This window comes from Aythya fuligula, chromosome 8, assembly GCF_009819795.1.
Source record: "Aythya fuligula isolate bAytFul2 chromosome 8, bAytFul2.pri, whole genome shotgun sequence".
Taxonomy (NCBI): domain Eukaryota; kingdom Metazoa; phylum Chordata; class Aves; order Anseriformes; family Anatidae; genus Aythya; species Aythya fuligula.
The window spans coordinates 7,897,439-7,914,683 of NC_045566.1; the positions used below are offsets into that span (position 1 = coordinate 7,897,439).

At 40.1% G+C, this 17,245-nt stretch overlaps 1 protein-coding gene across 3 annotated transcripts in view; it reads left to right on the forward strand.

The window, feature by feature from the left end:
- Positions 1–17,245, forward strand: part of BEND5 (BEN domain containing 5) — a 923,509-nt gene that overhangs the window by 689,602 nt on the left and 216,662 nt on the right. For all 3 annotated transcript variants that reach the window (XM_032191937.1, XM_032191939.1, XM_032191938.1), the window contains one exon: positions 15,001–15,090. In XM_032191937.1, the coding sequence (XP_032047828.1) occupies positions 15,001–15,090 (90 nt within the window). The remainder of the gene's footprint in view (positions 1–15,000; positions 15,091–17,245) is intronic.

Here is a 17,245-nt window from a genome sequence, read left to right on the forward strand (position 1 = left end):
TGTTTTCACATATCTGATATAAGAATGTTACACATTAGCTCTCCGTTTAATGAAATCTTATTAACAGTGCCTTTTTTATTATAGAGATATGCCAAGCTACTCAGATTTAATTCATGTTTAATGGTAAACATGAGGTGCTGTGACCCATTTGTATGCAGCTCAGGTTCTCTATTCCTATCCAAAAAAGGAGTAAATGGCATGTTAAAAAGTAAAAGCATAATATATCCACTATTGGCTTACTGGTATCATCTGGACATACATTGTATGTGTGACCCACAGCCAGATAAAGTAGGAAAGGAATGGATTAAAAACCAAAATGTTCAAGAAAGCCTTTTTTTTTTTTTTTTTTTTCTTCCTCCCCCTGATGTCTCCTGTCCACTCAAGCAAATAAAACCTTGAAGTCTGCATTTTTGTAGATAAAATACTGAGTGATCAAGGTGCAGATTTTGGAAAAGTGCTTTCCAAAATTTCCCAGTGAAGAGGAAAAAATAACAAACACCTGAGATATTTTTAGTAATATATGCATGCAGATGTAAAGTTATTTTCCATTAAAGGATATCAAAGCAACGTTTAAAACCAGGTAATTATTACCAGTGTTATTAAACTGGGGGAAAGTAAATTGAGTTGTAAATGTAGGGGTACAAAAAAGGAGTTGTATGTACATACAACTCCTGCACCAATTTTGAAGGCATCTGAGCTGATGCTTACAGGAAGCATCAGTCCTTCAGTAGTCATCCGTGTTCCAGAACATTCAAAGAATGAGAATTAGAAAACCAGCCAAATCAAGGCACCTAAATATGAAGCCCTGAAGAACAGGCCTTGAATTCTGTCCATATCTTAAATACACTTTTTAATTAGCACTGAGAAGGCTTTTTGACTCACAGTTGTCTCCTGGAGTTAGGCAAGCCATTCCCCCTAACGCTCCCATTCCAGAGGATGATTGGAAGAAACAACTTTTTGACCCAGCCTCCATAATCTTAGTTTTTCCAGACTGTGTTCTAAATCTGAGCCTTGAAAGCATGCACATCCTCAGGCTGTAGAGCTAGGAAGAGGCTCGTAATTCTTCATGCTGAATCTACTTTGCTTTCTGTCACCCAAGTTGATGTACAATGGGTTAGTTGTTGAGCAAAAGTAATCATGATCCTGTAAATTAGTATTAAGGGTGTCAGTGTGGAAGGAGGCAAAACAGGATTCTGCTGTGTCCTTTTTTAATGTTAAGCATTCATATTAAAAACAACAACAACAACACTTCTGCAGTGTGATATGTTTAGGGTACTTTTGGAAGTGTGAATATAGTTTCAAATGCTATCAGGCAGAGCTTTGGTTTGGGGACTTTCTGAGTAAGTACTAAAGAAAACAGGTGGTTGCCATTGTGCTTTTACTGCTATGTTTTGTTTGGTTCCCTTCCATTAGGTAATATTTAGAAATGCCTGCTGAAACTAGTGGGAGAGACAGAGGCATGTGCATTTTTGAGGGGACTTGGCCAAAGAGAGAGCTCTGTTTGCCTATGGATATTGACATCTCCTAAAGTAGGGGACAACTGAATAAAGGTTTTTGAAGATCTAAACTTTGGGCTTAAATGGGATTTAGGTTACTTTAGTTGTTAAATCTGTTTGTGGATTTATTCTTGAATGTCTTTTGAAAGGTTACTCATCAGTTTGGTGGAGGAGCAACAAAAAAAACACAGGATTTCTGACTTCAATCCTCATGTTCAGACAATGCTACATCACATATTTGATAGAGGACAATGACCTTCAAAAAGTTTTCATTTTAGAAGCTTTCTGAAAATTGGGGTAGTGGTTTGGGCTCAGCCTTGACAACTTCTGAAAAATCTCTCCAGGGTTCAGTCTTAAATGTCATCAGCGCGGACATGACTGGTTTGAAAGATTTTTCCACAGTGATGAGAAAATCTCCTTGTACTTAATGGCACAAACTTTATTTTTTCTTCTTTGCCTTGGAAATATGCAGTCTTGCAGTACTGCATTGCACTAGCACTCTGGAAACAAAACTGTTTAAATCAATTTTCACTCTTGCTTGCTGTCTGTATGGTAATATTTGTGGAACCTATCTTTCCATTAGCAACAATTATTATAATCAATAGATCAAGAATGTAAAGATAAGGCAAATTAGGGGTAATCTATTCTCTGTTTCTTCTAAATCAGTTCTTAAACTCAGAAGGCAATCATTGCAAGTGCTGACCTAGTTTTTCATTCAAATTAAGCTTTTCTGTCATTTACTGGTAGCTTCTATTGAAAAAGGCCATCAGGATTAAGGCCATCAGTTGCTGTTTTTCTCCCACTCATCTGGAGTATCTATTCATTTTTCTTTTATCTGAAATAGCTCCAAATCTGTCAGATGTCTTCAATGTGGAAGAGTGTTCAGGTAATGTGGCTTCCATCAGAGATGTAGGTAAGAAGAAACAGGGTCAGTCCTCACAGCCTGGTAAGGACAGGTTGATGTGGGGAGTACAAATGTTTTGCTGGCAGTCATGCCAATGACTTAGCAGCCTGTGTTGGGTGAGCTGTTTAACCCTCCTATGCTTCAAGTATTCATCACTTGAATGGGCTTGAAATTACTTTTTTCTTACTGACAAAGTGCTGCTTGAAAAATACCTTTGCTATAGCCTGAGGGATATTTAGGAGGGATTATCAACTCCTGTGCAATTGGGGGACACTTAGCACAAAGAGGGATGTATGTGGTCATGTTGTATTCACTGATTTCTAACTCCATGAGAAACCCCAAGGCTGACTGTTTGCTCTGAAGTCTACCTTTGATAAAAGCAAGTAATGTTCAATTCCAGCTCAGCTGAAAGTCATTAGCATTCTCCTGCTGTATTACATGCAGATTTTCCTGGCTCACAAGAATAGCATTACATGGAGTATGCATCCTATATCAGCAAAAGAAATGCATGCATGCAGAGCTATAGCCAGGGTTTATAAGGTTTATTAGATGATGTTCCCTCCTCCACATTCTCTGTCCTTATTTTCTGCTGACATTCCCCCTGGCTGTGTTTTCCCTTCCTCACTCTTGTGTCCTTTCAACAGATTGGGGTGAGAAGGGTTGTTTTTACTTTAAATTACTTAAAATCAGCAGCATATTCTTTGATCTATCACCATCCTGTATTGGCTGACCCTCAGGTGCACGGACGGTGTGTAGGGTAACTATAAACTCAGTTCTGTAGCCTTGGCTCACAAATTCAAATGTCAAGTGGTGAAGTTCCCTGTGCTGAAGGAACATGGATACTGCCCTCGCTCAATAGGAATAGCTGAGTAACTAAAATTGTATCAAATGACATAGTCATGCATGTTGAAAGTTTTCCTCTATTTGTTCAGAAATGTCTATATCCAACCTAGATGATCTGTGCTATCACACACCATGTGTAAACTGAGTCTCTGTGTGCACCAGTGTAATCTGGCTTTGTATGGTATGGTACAAAGAGTGGCTAATCTTCTCTGCCTACTGTAATTAGTCTGGGTCTTCCTATTTACATCAGGAAAAAAAAAATAGGAAGGCTTCTGCATATGCAGTAAAATGTCTGCAGAAAACAGCTTGTTGCTTAAGTACAATGTTATACTTATGAATTTATGAATTGTTGGTCACTGAATTTGGTCATCCAAACATAGTCTCATGTGTACTAGTAACTGGCTGGTTGACTGCTAACAGTCTACACACCCTATCTCCCAACCCTGTGTGGTGTGTTCCTTGCTAAGGCTATGAATGCACATCAAGGAAACTGCAATGTTTCTGGACACACTTCCACTTCAGTCATTGCCACTTTGGTTTGAAAAACTGTTGCTGGCTCCAAACTTTTCTGTTTTAGAGGTTCCTAAGTAAGTTGCATCAAGTGAAACTGGAACCTAGAGCAAAACTGTGAGATGCCTAGTTGAATACCAGATCATTTTCAGCACAATGGTAAGGTAATTGAAAGCAATACTCTACAAATGAGGGTGTTCTGCATGAATCTTTCTTGACTAGCATCCAACCTGTGTTGCAAAGTCTTATTAAAATAAAGATAAGGCTGAGGGTAGAAGAGCTTATGAGCTGAGTGGCTGAAAGGGACTTGGGAAGATTGCAGAGAAGATGGTACACAAATGCCATGATGATCAGCAGGCAGGGTCTGAAAGGTCAAAGACCTGAATGAGGTAGGTAGATACAGGTGGGCAGAGAGGTTATTTAAAGGTCACTGAAGTGATTTTATTGCACCTTTTTCCATTTTTGTGGGTCTTGGAGAGTCTGTGCAACATATGCCATTGGCACCCTTGATAGTGTTGGATGGATAAATATATCACAAATGAATTGCAACTAACGAAGTCCTAGGTTTTGTACTTCTTTGGCATTGAATAGCACCTCAAGTTCAAGCTACTTAATTAAAGACCAGTCAACAATCTGTCAGTGCTGATGGAAGCAATGACACCATCTCAGGATGTGGCATCCCTCTGTGATGTCAACTACTGTCTGAATTTTTTCTTAAATTTTTAGTAAATATCCCCATTGTGCATACTGACTCACACTTTGTATTAATGAGAAATGTAAGGCTTTAAAAAAACAATTGCACTGTAGCCTCATTACTATGAAAAATCCATTACGTGGAAGTAATTTGTCAAAGCCAACTGTTTAGTTGCTGTAATTTACATATTTATCAAGTTTGATTGGAATGTAATGACTTTGACTTTCTTCATTTTTTTAACCTTTCTAACCCTCTTTCCATGATGAGGGCATTTCTATTTTCTTCTTTATGGAAAAGGGCAAAACATAATTCAATTTACATTCACTAATAAATATATGTATTAGGTTCAAATTTCATTTTTTTTATTTTTTTTTTAATGTTGGAAATTAGTTACATTTTTGTTTTTATGTGGAAATTGATGTGGGATCTTATCAATCCACGAAGCTTTTGTCCCTACCAAGGGATCTGGCTGGTGAAGAATAGACAGCATAACACTGAATGAGATAATGAGTGTCAAGATATGCAGTTAATATTGGATCTCCATAATTCTAGTAGTTGAAGGATCAGACACGCATGGGTTTCCAGCATAATCACATGATTTATTATGGATGATTACTTTCATTTGCATCTGATGCTGGGAGGCTTGTGATGGTACACCAACTAGAAGCATTATATTCCCTTGAATACAGGGTTGGAGACCTAGGAGGCTGCTAAGGACACTGATCCACACAAGCATCTTACACCCCAGTGAGCTGTTACAAGACAGGCAGGTGGAGGTGATGAGAGTTTGCTATAGCAGCTGATACTGGGAGTTGTTAAAGCTAAGCAGCGTGGTACTGCTTGTTTGCAACTGGCCTCAAGTGAAGAAATCTCCCTGCTATGGAAAAGGCTACAAGTGGCTGCAAGAATGACAGGTGAAGAGCAGAATGCCAGCTCTCACCTGAGCATTGAAACTTTCTATATAAAAAGATTGTGAGGACATGAGAATTGAGCTTATCTGTGGTGAGCTTGTGCGTATAGGTTCATCTGAAGGGGTCAGTTCATTCCTCTGGAATATTCCAAAGCCTAAGCAGAAGCTAAAACAATGCATGCAAAATTAAGACATTTAAAAATATGTAAACACCAGGGGAAGAAGCAAGTGAGAAGTACTGAAATTCTGCAAAGGAAACTGCTGGGTGAATACCAACTAAAATCTCCTTGGGGTGAGATAGTGGAATAGTTCTCAGCACAAGTTGGGTGCTAGCCAGACAAGGGTGGTCTAGATGGGCTGAAAGGTCCTTGCTAGATCAAATGTGAAAGGGAATACAGATATTTTGGTGACTAACTTTGAGAGGTTGTGAATATCAAGCATCAGGTGGTCAGACACAAATATAACCTCTGTGACAAAAAATGATCTGCTACAGGAGCTGTGGCATCCAGTTCATCAGCCCATTTTCTGTCCTCTGCTGCTTCACAGCATCTCCCACTTGACATTCCTATCTTTGACGTGTCCCATCCTTTAAATAAATAATGACGGAGAGTGATCCCCTTGAGCTTCAACTTGGAGCGCGTTTTTATTAATTTATTTCTTGCTGTGCTAGGTTTCTCCCTCTCCACTTTTAAAAGCTCCTTTGACTTTAATTAAAATTCTCCATAGGCTTATTGCCTTGAGAGAGAGAGTGCATGTGTATAAATTGGTTTTAACAGTTTGCTGACTAGCTGTGTTGTACAAAGCTTGCACAGCCTTCCAGTATATTTATGCAGACAAAATGATTGTTGCATAGCATACCCAATATGCTATGCCATGTGATTGTACCCCTGAAATTTATTGCTAACTAATGATGGGACAAAAAGCACAATTAAGATTGGTAGACACTAGTGCACTAGTTAATGTGCCTGCTTGCAGACATCTTAGAGAAAAATCATCTGTGTGAGGAATTGTTCTCAGTTCGCAGAAAAGCAGGTAAGAGGGGAAGAGACATGGCAGCTTGGTTAGAGTAGGAGAAAGTTTTGTGCGTCCAGGTAGAATTTAAACGTTTATTGGTAACTGCTTATGTAATAGTATGTGTGTGGGGAGTTATAAGCAGTGTCTGAATCAGGATGGTAGCTTACTTAGTTTTTCATCTTTAATGAGGAATGAAGGTGCCCTACGTCTGGGCATGCATCTCACCATTTTCCCTTGAAGTAAACTACAAGGGTGTGACAGGATTTTATCCTCCTAGACTGCTGGATGTACGATACAGGCTGAATATTCTTAGTATGCTTCTGTCCAAGGTCATGTCTGTGATGCTTGCTGATGATAGGTCATGGTCCAGTGTGTAGAATATATACACATAAGCAAAACTGTGTAGAACTGTTTGGACTCCTCTCAGGCCACAGACTCCCTGACAGCACATCCCTCTGACTACAAACTGTGAAGAGTGAGCGAACAAAGCAGGGGCCTGGCGGTATGTCCAGGAAAGGTGGTAATTCAGCTTCTGATGTGAGAGGAGATGGTTTCCACCCTCTCTGCCATCCCCTTTACATTAAAATGAACCTGCCTCTTATCCTGATTTGAAAACAATTACTAATATTACAGTAAAGACGGATTTGCTTCTGTGCTGCTTTAGAGATGTGTACAAGTGTTTCAGGCCTGTGGTAAGCTGAGGCCTACCTGTGTCCACCATCTTGATGAGGTATTTAATTTGGTACATAAGATTCTCTACTGAGAATCTTAATTTTTGGTGCTACATGCTCAGGTCTGAACTTTGATTTCAGGCAAGCTGTGAATGTGAAGAGGGGCTATTCACTGGTGTCTTTCTCATCTTGCAGACTCAACACTCTCTCTGAAGACAGTGTTAGTGCTTCCTGGAGAGGTCAGAGTCATGATCTGAGGAGCAGTGTTCTTCATGAATCTCATTTCAGCAGGTTGCTTTTTATTGACTTCTAGCTCAGCTACTGAAGAACACACTGCCATAGTTCAGTAAAGGCCAGAACCTTTTGCAGAACACCTTGCATGTCCTGCCTGGGATCACTGCTTTCAAGCAAGGTCTTGTACATGGAAGGCTTTATTCTGCTTAACCCTGTATCGGTCTCTTGCCTTCCTCCCACGGAATGTCTGACAGAGCAAAAAGAAGAAAAAAAATATCACCTCCTGTGGGGACACCCCATGCTCACTTACAACTGGTGTTATGGGAAGAATGAGAGAATGGTTTGTGGTGTTCATGTCAATGTCTGAGAGAGAGAATACAGGAGGCAAATCCAGTGACTGTGTTAGTTGCATTGCGGAATACTTTGTGCTTCACTGCTCCCCTGGGTTTGAGCTGGCAGAGGAAGGAAACCTTGATTGCTTTTTCATTTCTTTTCTCCTCAGAATGATCTATGACTCTACTTAGAACAAAATACATTGGGAGGTAACTACCCAGCTATGTCCACCATTTTGTGCTTCTCCAGTCTTTTTTCCACTACTGTTCACGTTGAGCTCTTGGCTGTTTCTGAGGAGAATGAAGGCATAGCCCCAGTGGGTGCTAGGGTGCACAGCTTTCTAAAAACATCTTCTGTGACCCATACATGTTTTTCTGCATGTTTCTTTTCTGTTTATCCATTGTCCTTGAGAGATTAGAGATACTGGACAAGAGGATTCAAGAGGTTCATCTCCGGGCAGCTGCAGATGTTCATTTCAGAACTGCTTTTTTGGAAGGATCTGTGGATGCAATGATGTGGCTCTGCATCTCAGAAGCTTAGTCTGAGTACAGCTGTATTGAGATTCTCAGTCCTCTTCTGTAGTTCACGTGTTTATGCTCATTTTTTATATGGGGAAATTTTAAGTACTGAAGTTAATCACAGACAAATCCACAGCAAAACTGGAAAGAACAGAACAAAGGTGTCCTGGCTGCTCCTGTAACTGCTGGACTGTTCTGTGAGTGGTTGGTAATTCCCTCTTTGCTATCTTGGCTGAAATTCTGACATAAATTATTCCCTTATCTTTCAGCCCATGCATACTTGTAGCAAACAAACATAGCCTTAGCCCTCTCCACTGGAGAGAGCTGATAGAGAATTGCTTTATAGCATGCCCTAGCAATATCTTTTGAATCCCTGGATTTTAAAGACAAACTGAAAAGATACCAGTGTAACTGTAGTATTGCAGGTGGAAATATCTTGCATCTGAATATTTTATTTTTATATTTTATTTCTCTCCTTTGTATAAAGTGAAAGCTACTGGGACAGCAAGCATTTCTAGAGGGGTGATAGCTGTGAAAAGAGAGAACAAGATAGGTACCAGTTAGCATTGATTCCTTCCCTAAGATGAGACCCACTTCTCTTGTGGCTGCAGGCAGCTCCTCAGTGTTTCTGCCTATCTTCACTATCGTGGAGTTCAGTTAAGAGAATTCTGTGGAATGGCTGAAGATTTTTATACTGCCACTGGTGGTAACTGGAGAAGTGCTATGTACATAAACTACTGTGTTTGTCTGGTGTACGATTTTTAAAAGATAAATGCTACATGTTTTGGTTTTAGTTTGCAACATGATATTGACAACTGCAAGAAAAAATGAGTGCTGTAGATCAGAGTTTATTTATTCAAATATGGATGGGTGTGTTCTGATTCTACAGAATTTAAGGAAATAGTATTGAAAGGCACACAAACAAAATGACTTCTAGAAAAAGATGGCTATAATGCTTTTTCCTGCAGGTGAGCTTTATTTTCTTGTTCTATACCAGCTGAAGGACACAAACATTTTCTGGGATTTTGGGAATGATTTCTGGGGTTCTGGGATTAGGCATCAACTTTAACAAGATGATATATAGCTTTGAGGAGACACATTTGATGTACCACTTAGCCTTCCCATAATTTACTGCCTGTCTGTGGTCTCTGGAGGACAAGGGGTTTATCTACACTCCAACCTGACTTTATAAATAGCAAAGCAGGAGAGGGAAAATGAAAGCAGGCTAGGGACCTGTCTGCTAAACTGTTATGATATGACGGTGATGCAGGTAGGTGACATTAAATGCTACTGTCTGCATCCTTAATTATGAGTTGTCATCACCTTGGCCATTTGAGGATGATAATGTGCTGTTCATATTCCAGATTACTGTTCTTATTCATAGGACTGTATGTTCTAATGTTCAAAAGAGTATGTATAATTTAAAAACAAAGCCTCAGTTTTTGGTGGGAGTGTTTCTTCAGTGGAGAGGAGGAGTGAGGGAGGATGATATGAGTGTACCTGGAATGGTTTTATATGTGGTTAATTTTCCTGCCTCGGAAGGGTGGCAAGCTGACAGTATCAGACCAAATGGAAAAACAGTTGCTTCTAAGACTTAATGAAGATTAAAAACAAACAAGTGGGTCTGGGAGGTAAGGGGAATCTTCATCTACAGTTGCTTGCCATTTCTGATTTTGCAAATAGCTTCGCAGTGTCATTTGATCTACTTCAGCTTAATTTTACCAGGAGATACTTCTGGCCTTTTGTTTTACAGTCAGATCCCTTTGCTGGGCTATTAGTTTGAAAATGCGGTCAAGTATTAACATCAAAACTGTTTATGTAACCTCCCACTGCATGGAACCCCTCCAAAATACCCTGCAATTGAGGGAAGGATGGGGAAGGAGAAGATGAAAAGCAAGAGCTGAGCAGAAATAGTGGCTGCTCTGGGATTTAAATAGGTCAACTCATTTCAGTAAATAGAAGTTAGGCTGTTGATATATGCCCATCTAGTTAAACCGTCATCGAAGTTCACTTAGCTGCAGTCTAGCAGAGGTTGCAGGCCATCAAAGAGATGCATAAGGCATTGTTAAAAAGGACTTGAAGGAAGAGGAAGGAAGAACAAAGAAATAGCTAGGCAAGGAGATCATACAAGTATTACACTTTCAAATTCCTTGTGGCACTGAAATGTGTTGATAACTCTTCGAACATCTACCTTCAGAACATTGAGTCACACGTTCCTGCCCTTCCCCTGTGTTTGTCCCTATAGGATGCTTGCATATACCAGAAGTCTAAGTGTTCCTTTTTCCCTTTTCCTGGAATATATTTAATTTCCTTTGAACAAGAGCAAACCCAAATCCCAGGGCCTCTGAATAAGGGGGAATTATGGTGGAGGAATACAATGAATGTCTTAATCCTGTGTCACCCTGTCTTTGAGACACTGTGTTACATTAAATTGATTTTGCAAATGAAAGCTAAAAGCTAAGCAAAAGCCCCCAATCTATTTTGCCTAAAGATGATTTTAGTGTTCTTTATGTTCCCCTAAATGACAAACCAATTTGTTACCTGCCTACATAAACATTTGCCTATATTAGTACCAGAAATGTTTTATTTTTATTAGCCCAAACTTTATCTTTTTATGAAGACACAAGGGCCCAATAAAATTAGTGTGCAAATATAATACCCAATTTGCATTTTTCTGTGGTCAGCAGAAAAGCTGAGCAAAATCAATTTGATATTAGGTCAGCATATACATCAATAAAGCATACGCACACACAGGACCATTGTAATGGTCCCTGTAATTTCTACGCTGCCAGAGTAAAGAGATTAAATAATATTAAATGCCCCAAAATAGCTTTGCTTTTAAGAGGGATGTAAAAAGAAAAAGAAAAGAGACTTTGGCATAAAATAGGCAATAAAGGATAATAGTTGCACAATCTCCAACTTTAAAACATTGTGACAATGATCTCAGAAGCAGGCTTCCTGCTAAAAGGCCCCAGTTCAGCAAAGCTCTTATGCCAACACTTACGTTTAAGCCCATTTTTAAACACAACAGAGATCTGTCGAACTAAATCACATATTTAAGCACCTGACAGAGTCAGGGCCAGAGCCTGAATGAAAATTTGGAACTTGAGAGGGTTGGATCCAATTTTGAGTGTGATGTGTAGGACCGCTGCTTGGTAGAGTCCAGGCACAAGTGAGGCTTTGCTAAACAAAATCCTTCTGTGCTCCAGGTGGGACTATGTAAGCATGCTTGGAAGGTGAGGGGAGTCAGTGAGCAACAAAGGCACTGTGTGGAGGTGCTTCCCCCTACACAGAGCTGACCTCCCATGGATGCTGTATGGGAGCCAAGATCCTGCTTCCACCTCCACCACGAAAATGTGACTAGGGCTAGATGTCTGATTTGAAGAACCTGTAGTACAGTCTTTGCTCTGCAGTACAAATGGCACCACTTTTACCTTCTGTACCACTTGGTTTCTTTGCACTGTTCACACAAGGCTTAAAGATGTTGATGGGACGTGGCCTGCAAACCACTGGCAAGAAAAGCTTGTGTTTATTTGACCCAACCCAGTCTAGTGGTGCTTGATAGAGACCAGAAACTGTGTTCTTTTGTAGTGTGTGTTGCTGAGATATGTACTCCTACCTGAAATGACATTTGTGACCAGAAGTAACAAAAACAAATGGAATTAGGTGCTAATCTGGTCTCTCAGGAAAAACCAGAGTACAGTAAATGCTGCTTGGATTGGATTTGCTAAAGCAGTTTAATGTAGCAGAGACTAGGCAGCCAGGACAGCAACGACATCAGTGTTCGCTTTCAACGCAGATGTTACAGTTCTGTTGGACAGACAAGCCGAGACAACACAGTGAAGCGTAATGCAATATAGTTCTTTTTTATTTCCTCTGTGGAGTCTTCAACTTGCAGGGTTTTGAATACAAAATGCTGGCAACAGCCCACCTCATGCTGCAAAGTCCCTGGGAAAGGAAGACTGGAATTTGTTTTGCCAGTGGATAGATGTATTTCATGAAAATGTGTGGGCATTAAAATCAAATGAATGCACGTTTTTTAGGATAATGGTTTCTATTTCTTCTGATTAGAGCCTTCAGGTCTAGTATGAATGGGGTAAAATGTGGGAGAGGAGAAAGGCAAACCATTTCTAAAGCCATTATTAGTACCTTGCCCCAGCTTTGCAGCACTCTGTGAAGGATCGGAGTTCATTTCCACATTCTCCTGCATGGGCACCAGTTAAAGGCTTTCTGAGGTAGACTGCTGGGATGAGACTTACTCTTCGTTTGTACTTCACCAGCCTTAGCAGTACTAATTTGGGAAATTGCACCAATACCATACCATGGCTTTAGGACCAGAAACCTGCTGTCTCTGCAGTCTCTTTCTGAACTGGCATGGTAACAGGAAAGATCTCCGATATTGAACAAACTCTATTTCAGTCCTGTTACAGATCTTCATTTTGGTAGTGCAAACGTGATTTCATAAATTGATTATTTCTGCAAGAAAATTCTAGTTACTTAAGCTACTCCATACAAATAGTTGTTTCTATGGTATTATAGAAGCATAAAAATGAAATGGAAAAGGTTAATTGAATTTTCTGCCTTTCCATGGAGGTTTAGATTGTGATTTGTCTTCTTTTGGTAGAAAACATTTTCTGAGGGACTCTGTTTTAGTTAGACTTGTGTAATCTGTAACCAAGAGTAGAAGTTGTCATTTACCAGGTGAGAGCTGAGGGAGTGTTGCCAATGAGACTGCTTCAAGTTGACCAATTATATGTGCTATAGTGTTGGAGAAGGAATGTGGGTTGTGGGCCAAATAATGCATGTTGTATTCAGAGAGCTGAGATTTGAGTTGTTTGTTAGCAATTAAGTGGGTTTCTTTCCAGTATGATATTTGCCTGGTGTTTATCACCATTGTGATAAACAGAATGTGATTTCTGTCACAAAATTTGTGACATTTTTATCACAATGTGCTAAACATTGTGATAAAAGCAGAATAAATATTGAGCTGAGTTTAATAAAGTTTAAAAGAAAATTGTGGAGAGGGTCAAAGCTGTCATAACCAAACGCAAAAATCTCATCCTCTAAAAAGTTTCTTAGTTGAGAAGCTGCTCCAGCTCCAAACGGGCCAGTATTTTGCTGACCACTTTGCTGAGTAGTCATGTTGCTGAACATTGCTTTTGTGATGAGTCTGTGCCCCTTTAATGATTTTTTTTTTTTTTTTCTGAGGAGAAAACTCCTCCTCTTGCAGGTGTCATCCCAGACTTCCTCTTTTGCTCATTAAATTTGGCTTGCTGCTACATCTCCTTCCTCCCACGCTAATCAATGTTAATGCAAATGATGTGGGATGGTCATCAGATGATGTTGTATTCCTTTTTGCTGCCTCCCACTTTTCCTCAAGACAGAAGTGACCCCACCAGCTGCTATGTTTGTCAGAGACATTCTTATATTCCTTTGCATCTGGGGCTCAGAAACACCAGAGTGGTGAAACAAGAATGAAAGAACAAATGAATGGTTGAGTTGCAAGGTGAGCACCTGTAGGGCATTTAGAAGGGCTAAATAAATAAATAAAAACCTTGCTGAGATCTGTTGTCCAGTTGTCTCCTGAGAACAACCAAAAATGTACTGATTATTTCTGTGATTTTTTGTTAGGTGTGATTTACTACTGGGTAAGCTGAGCATTCATAAGACTCAGGAAATTAAAAACAAACAACCCTCAGGTGTTGGTGTCAGGCTCCAAATATCTTTCTTGTTTAAGAATGTATGTATGTAATGTATAAGCCCAATTTAGAAAACAAACAAACAAAAAAAGTTTGGATTTAGTTTTCAGTTGCCTTTCAGTGAAAAAACTTTATTTCAGAGTAAAGATTTAAATTGGATCCTGCTGTGTCTAGTATTACTCCTGCTGTGTGTTCAGATCTAGATAAGATATCTAACTGAAGTCCTCTTATGGTCTTTTAAGTTCCCAAAACTTCTTTGAAGGGGTATAATTTTTATTTCCTGTTTGTTAACGCTGTCAGTGCACAAATAGGGAAAACATCCTGCTTCACCCATGAAGCATCATGATTTCAATAGTGTGGGATTAACCCATGGAAAGTTGTGTTAGGATCTGTCTTCCTTCTGCTGAACTGTAATTTGAAGGGGACCTAGCTTATTTTCCAGGTCCATGTTCTCTCTTCCTCACAGAATTTTGCTTAGTGCACCATTAGCCACCTTTTATAGTCCACTTCAGAGGTTCTTGCTATTTCATGCAGCAGGGCAAGTGATTTCCTTAACATGATTCATATACTTACTGTTTCTCCACAGTTTAATTCTTTTTTTTTTTTTTTTTTTTTTGTCTCTTTCAATCAGAGCAGATACAGACCCAAGTAGTTAAGAAACAAAAGAACCCACAAGCCTCCCCCCCCAAAAAAAACAAAACCCGTGCTAATAAGTATCATTTGTTAGCACTTACTGTTGTTTGGCACTGCTAAGGTTTGTATCAAGTGTAATGCAGGGTGCAATTGGCTTCACGATGTGAATGGACCCCCACTGTTCTTCTCGGTGCCCCAGGGGGACATTTATCACAAGTGAGAGAGCAATTACAGTGCAGTTAAACTCACTGTAGTAAATCTTGTTTTTTAAAAAGAGAGCTAACTTTGTTGTCGCAGGTTTGGCTGCGTGTCATTAGCTTTGCAGCCCTTGTGCAGTCTGCTGTTATGGCCTGGTGTGGAGACCCAGTGACGCTGCCTACTTTAATTATAGATTGCGCTTATTTATAATGTATGACCAATTTTAATAAAAGGATATGCTTTAATATTAATGTCCCTGTGTGTCCTACATATGGGACCCGGTTTAAGGATCTTTGTCTCTCTTTTTTTCCCCTCTGTCACCTGCCACCCCCCTCTGCTGCAGCGAACCTGCGTCCAGGTGCAGAACAGAAAGTGGTGTTCATCACTGCGCGTGTCCACCCTGGGGAAACACCATCTTCCTTCGTGTGCCAAGGTGAGTGCCTGCACTGTCACAGTTTTGTGACAAAAATGAAAGATCAGATCTGGTTTCCTATGGATGCCCTTGCTGGATATGCCTAATTTTGTTGGTCTGACAGAAGGCTGAGTTCGTGTGATGTGTTTTGTTTTTGTTTTTTTCCCGTGGTGAAGACACTAGAAGACTCTCTCACCTCTACCCAGCTGTATGTCTTTTTGAAGTCAGTGGGAATACATTATCGCTGAGACTTGTGAATGTTTCCAAAATTTGATCAGAACTGGATAGTGGGCACTGAGGTTATTCAGGAAGACTTGACAGCCTGACATGCACATATGCAATGTGATCCCATACAGCTCCTTTCTGTAGGAAAACCAGTTGGGAAAGCTCTGAGAGCGGTTCTCCATTATTTTTTCTTGCTTTCTACTATTTTCAATATTTTTTTCCACTGCAAAGCAATGGCCCTAGTTCTCCGGTGTAATTCTGATAGGCCTCTATTTGTCTGAAGCTGCTGCTCAGAGGAGCGCAGCACCCAGTGGCCGACAGCTGTTCTCTGCACAAAGCATTCCTGCTAAAAATAGAAAGCAAATTACCCAGCTTGTATTTATAACGAGTTATAAATCTCAGGCTTGTGGGTACAAATAAATAAATAATCCTTGCGTGTGTTCATATAACTTCATTGTATAGGTCTGAAATATTGTACTTATGGTATGTGATTTTTCTGTGGTGATAAATTGTTGATGGTGTAAATCAGCATAACTTCCCCGAAACCAAGGGAATGTGCTAATTTACTGCATCAGCTCGGGTATGGCCCTGCCTAGCCAATGAGTTGCATCAATCAAGCATATGCAGAGCTTATTATATTGGCTGCTCGTAATGCTGCAGATTGGTTTGCAACTGGCCCTCTTGGTACCTAAAGACCTCAGTGTGGAAGGTCTGGAACAGTTTCATGGTCTTCTGTGCACTTCTCAGCCTGGCAAAGCCCCCTGTCTGGCGTCTCTCTAAGGCAAAAGGTCAACAGCTGTCACTTCTGCTGTCCTAGCCCGATGGGCTAAGAGGATACTGGGCCTTTTCTCATCAGCTTGTGTGCTAGCAAAGGTAAAATCTTTCCTTTAAGACAACAGGGCTTCAGGCTGAGAGCAGGGAAACTCAGCAAGTGCTTCATCTCCTGTGGTGGCATAGTCAATGCAGGGCATTTTAGTATACATGGTGTTTGTTAATGAATATGGATTTTTAATTGGGTTCTTTGATTCTGTTTGTGGCTGTTGGCATAGCCCTGCAAAATGAGGGCTGAGGCATGCTGCTGAGGTGGTATTTGTAAATGAAGCTATTTTATTTTTATAATGGAGAGTTTATTCAAAAGGGGAATAAAAAAGGAATGTGAAAAAGTGGGTGGCATGTTTAGCCTGATGAAACAACTGGATAGAAGTCATGCTCTGATTCTCTCAAACTGTTTTGTAGGAAAAGAAAAAATTAAAACAAGAAGAGGGGGGGAAGCAAGAAAAAAATAGGGGTCAGTCTTGGAGAAGCACATCAGAAACTTGCTGTGACTGCAGTTATAATGCACGCTTGACTCACTTGGAAATGCACGGATCTGAAGGCACTGAACTCTGCTGTGCATCGAGCCATTCTGCCCAGTGCAGATGAAGCTGCCTTGTGTGTATAATTAGTGTCAAGACAAGTAGAAATGGCAAACATTTCAAGGCTGATGCTGTGTTGTTTCTAGCATTGCCAGATGTGAAAGTGGGTGCTTGCTCCATCTTCGGAAACTTTAGCGTGGGAGAGTCAAAAGAAGGGATGAAAAGGATCCCTCGGGCGGTCAAGTGAAGGCATAATAAAGAATTTTATTTCTGGAGTCCTGGGAGGCATTTTGGCAGAGTTAGATGCTGCAGATTTAATATCCAAATGCAAGCCCAGTGCATACGGAATATGTCAGGATTTTTTTCCTCAGTAGAGAAATTTGTTCTTGAATACTCGATTATACTCACCACCTCGTGTATTAAGATATGGAAGTTAGTCCCAAAGATTCCCCAGGTGCAAGCAGAATCTCATGGAGGAGCAGAATTGTGACTGTCCAAGCCTGGAGAATCTGCCAATAGAGGAACCAGAGATAAGTTACAAGCACTTCTTTAAAAAAAAAAAAAAAAAAAAAAAAAAAAAAAAGTTTCATTCATTT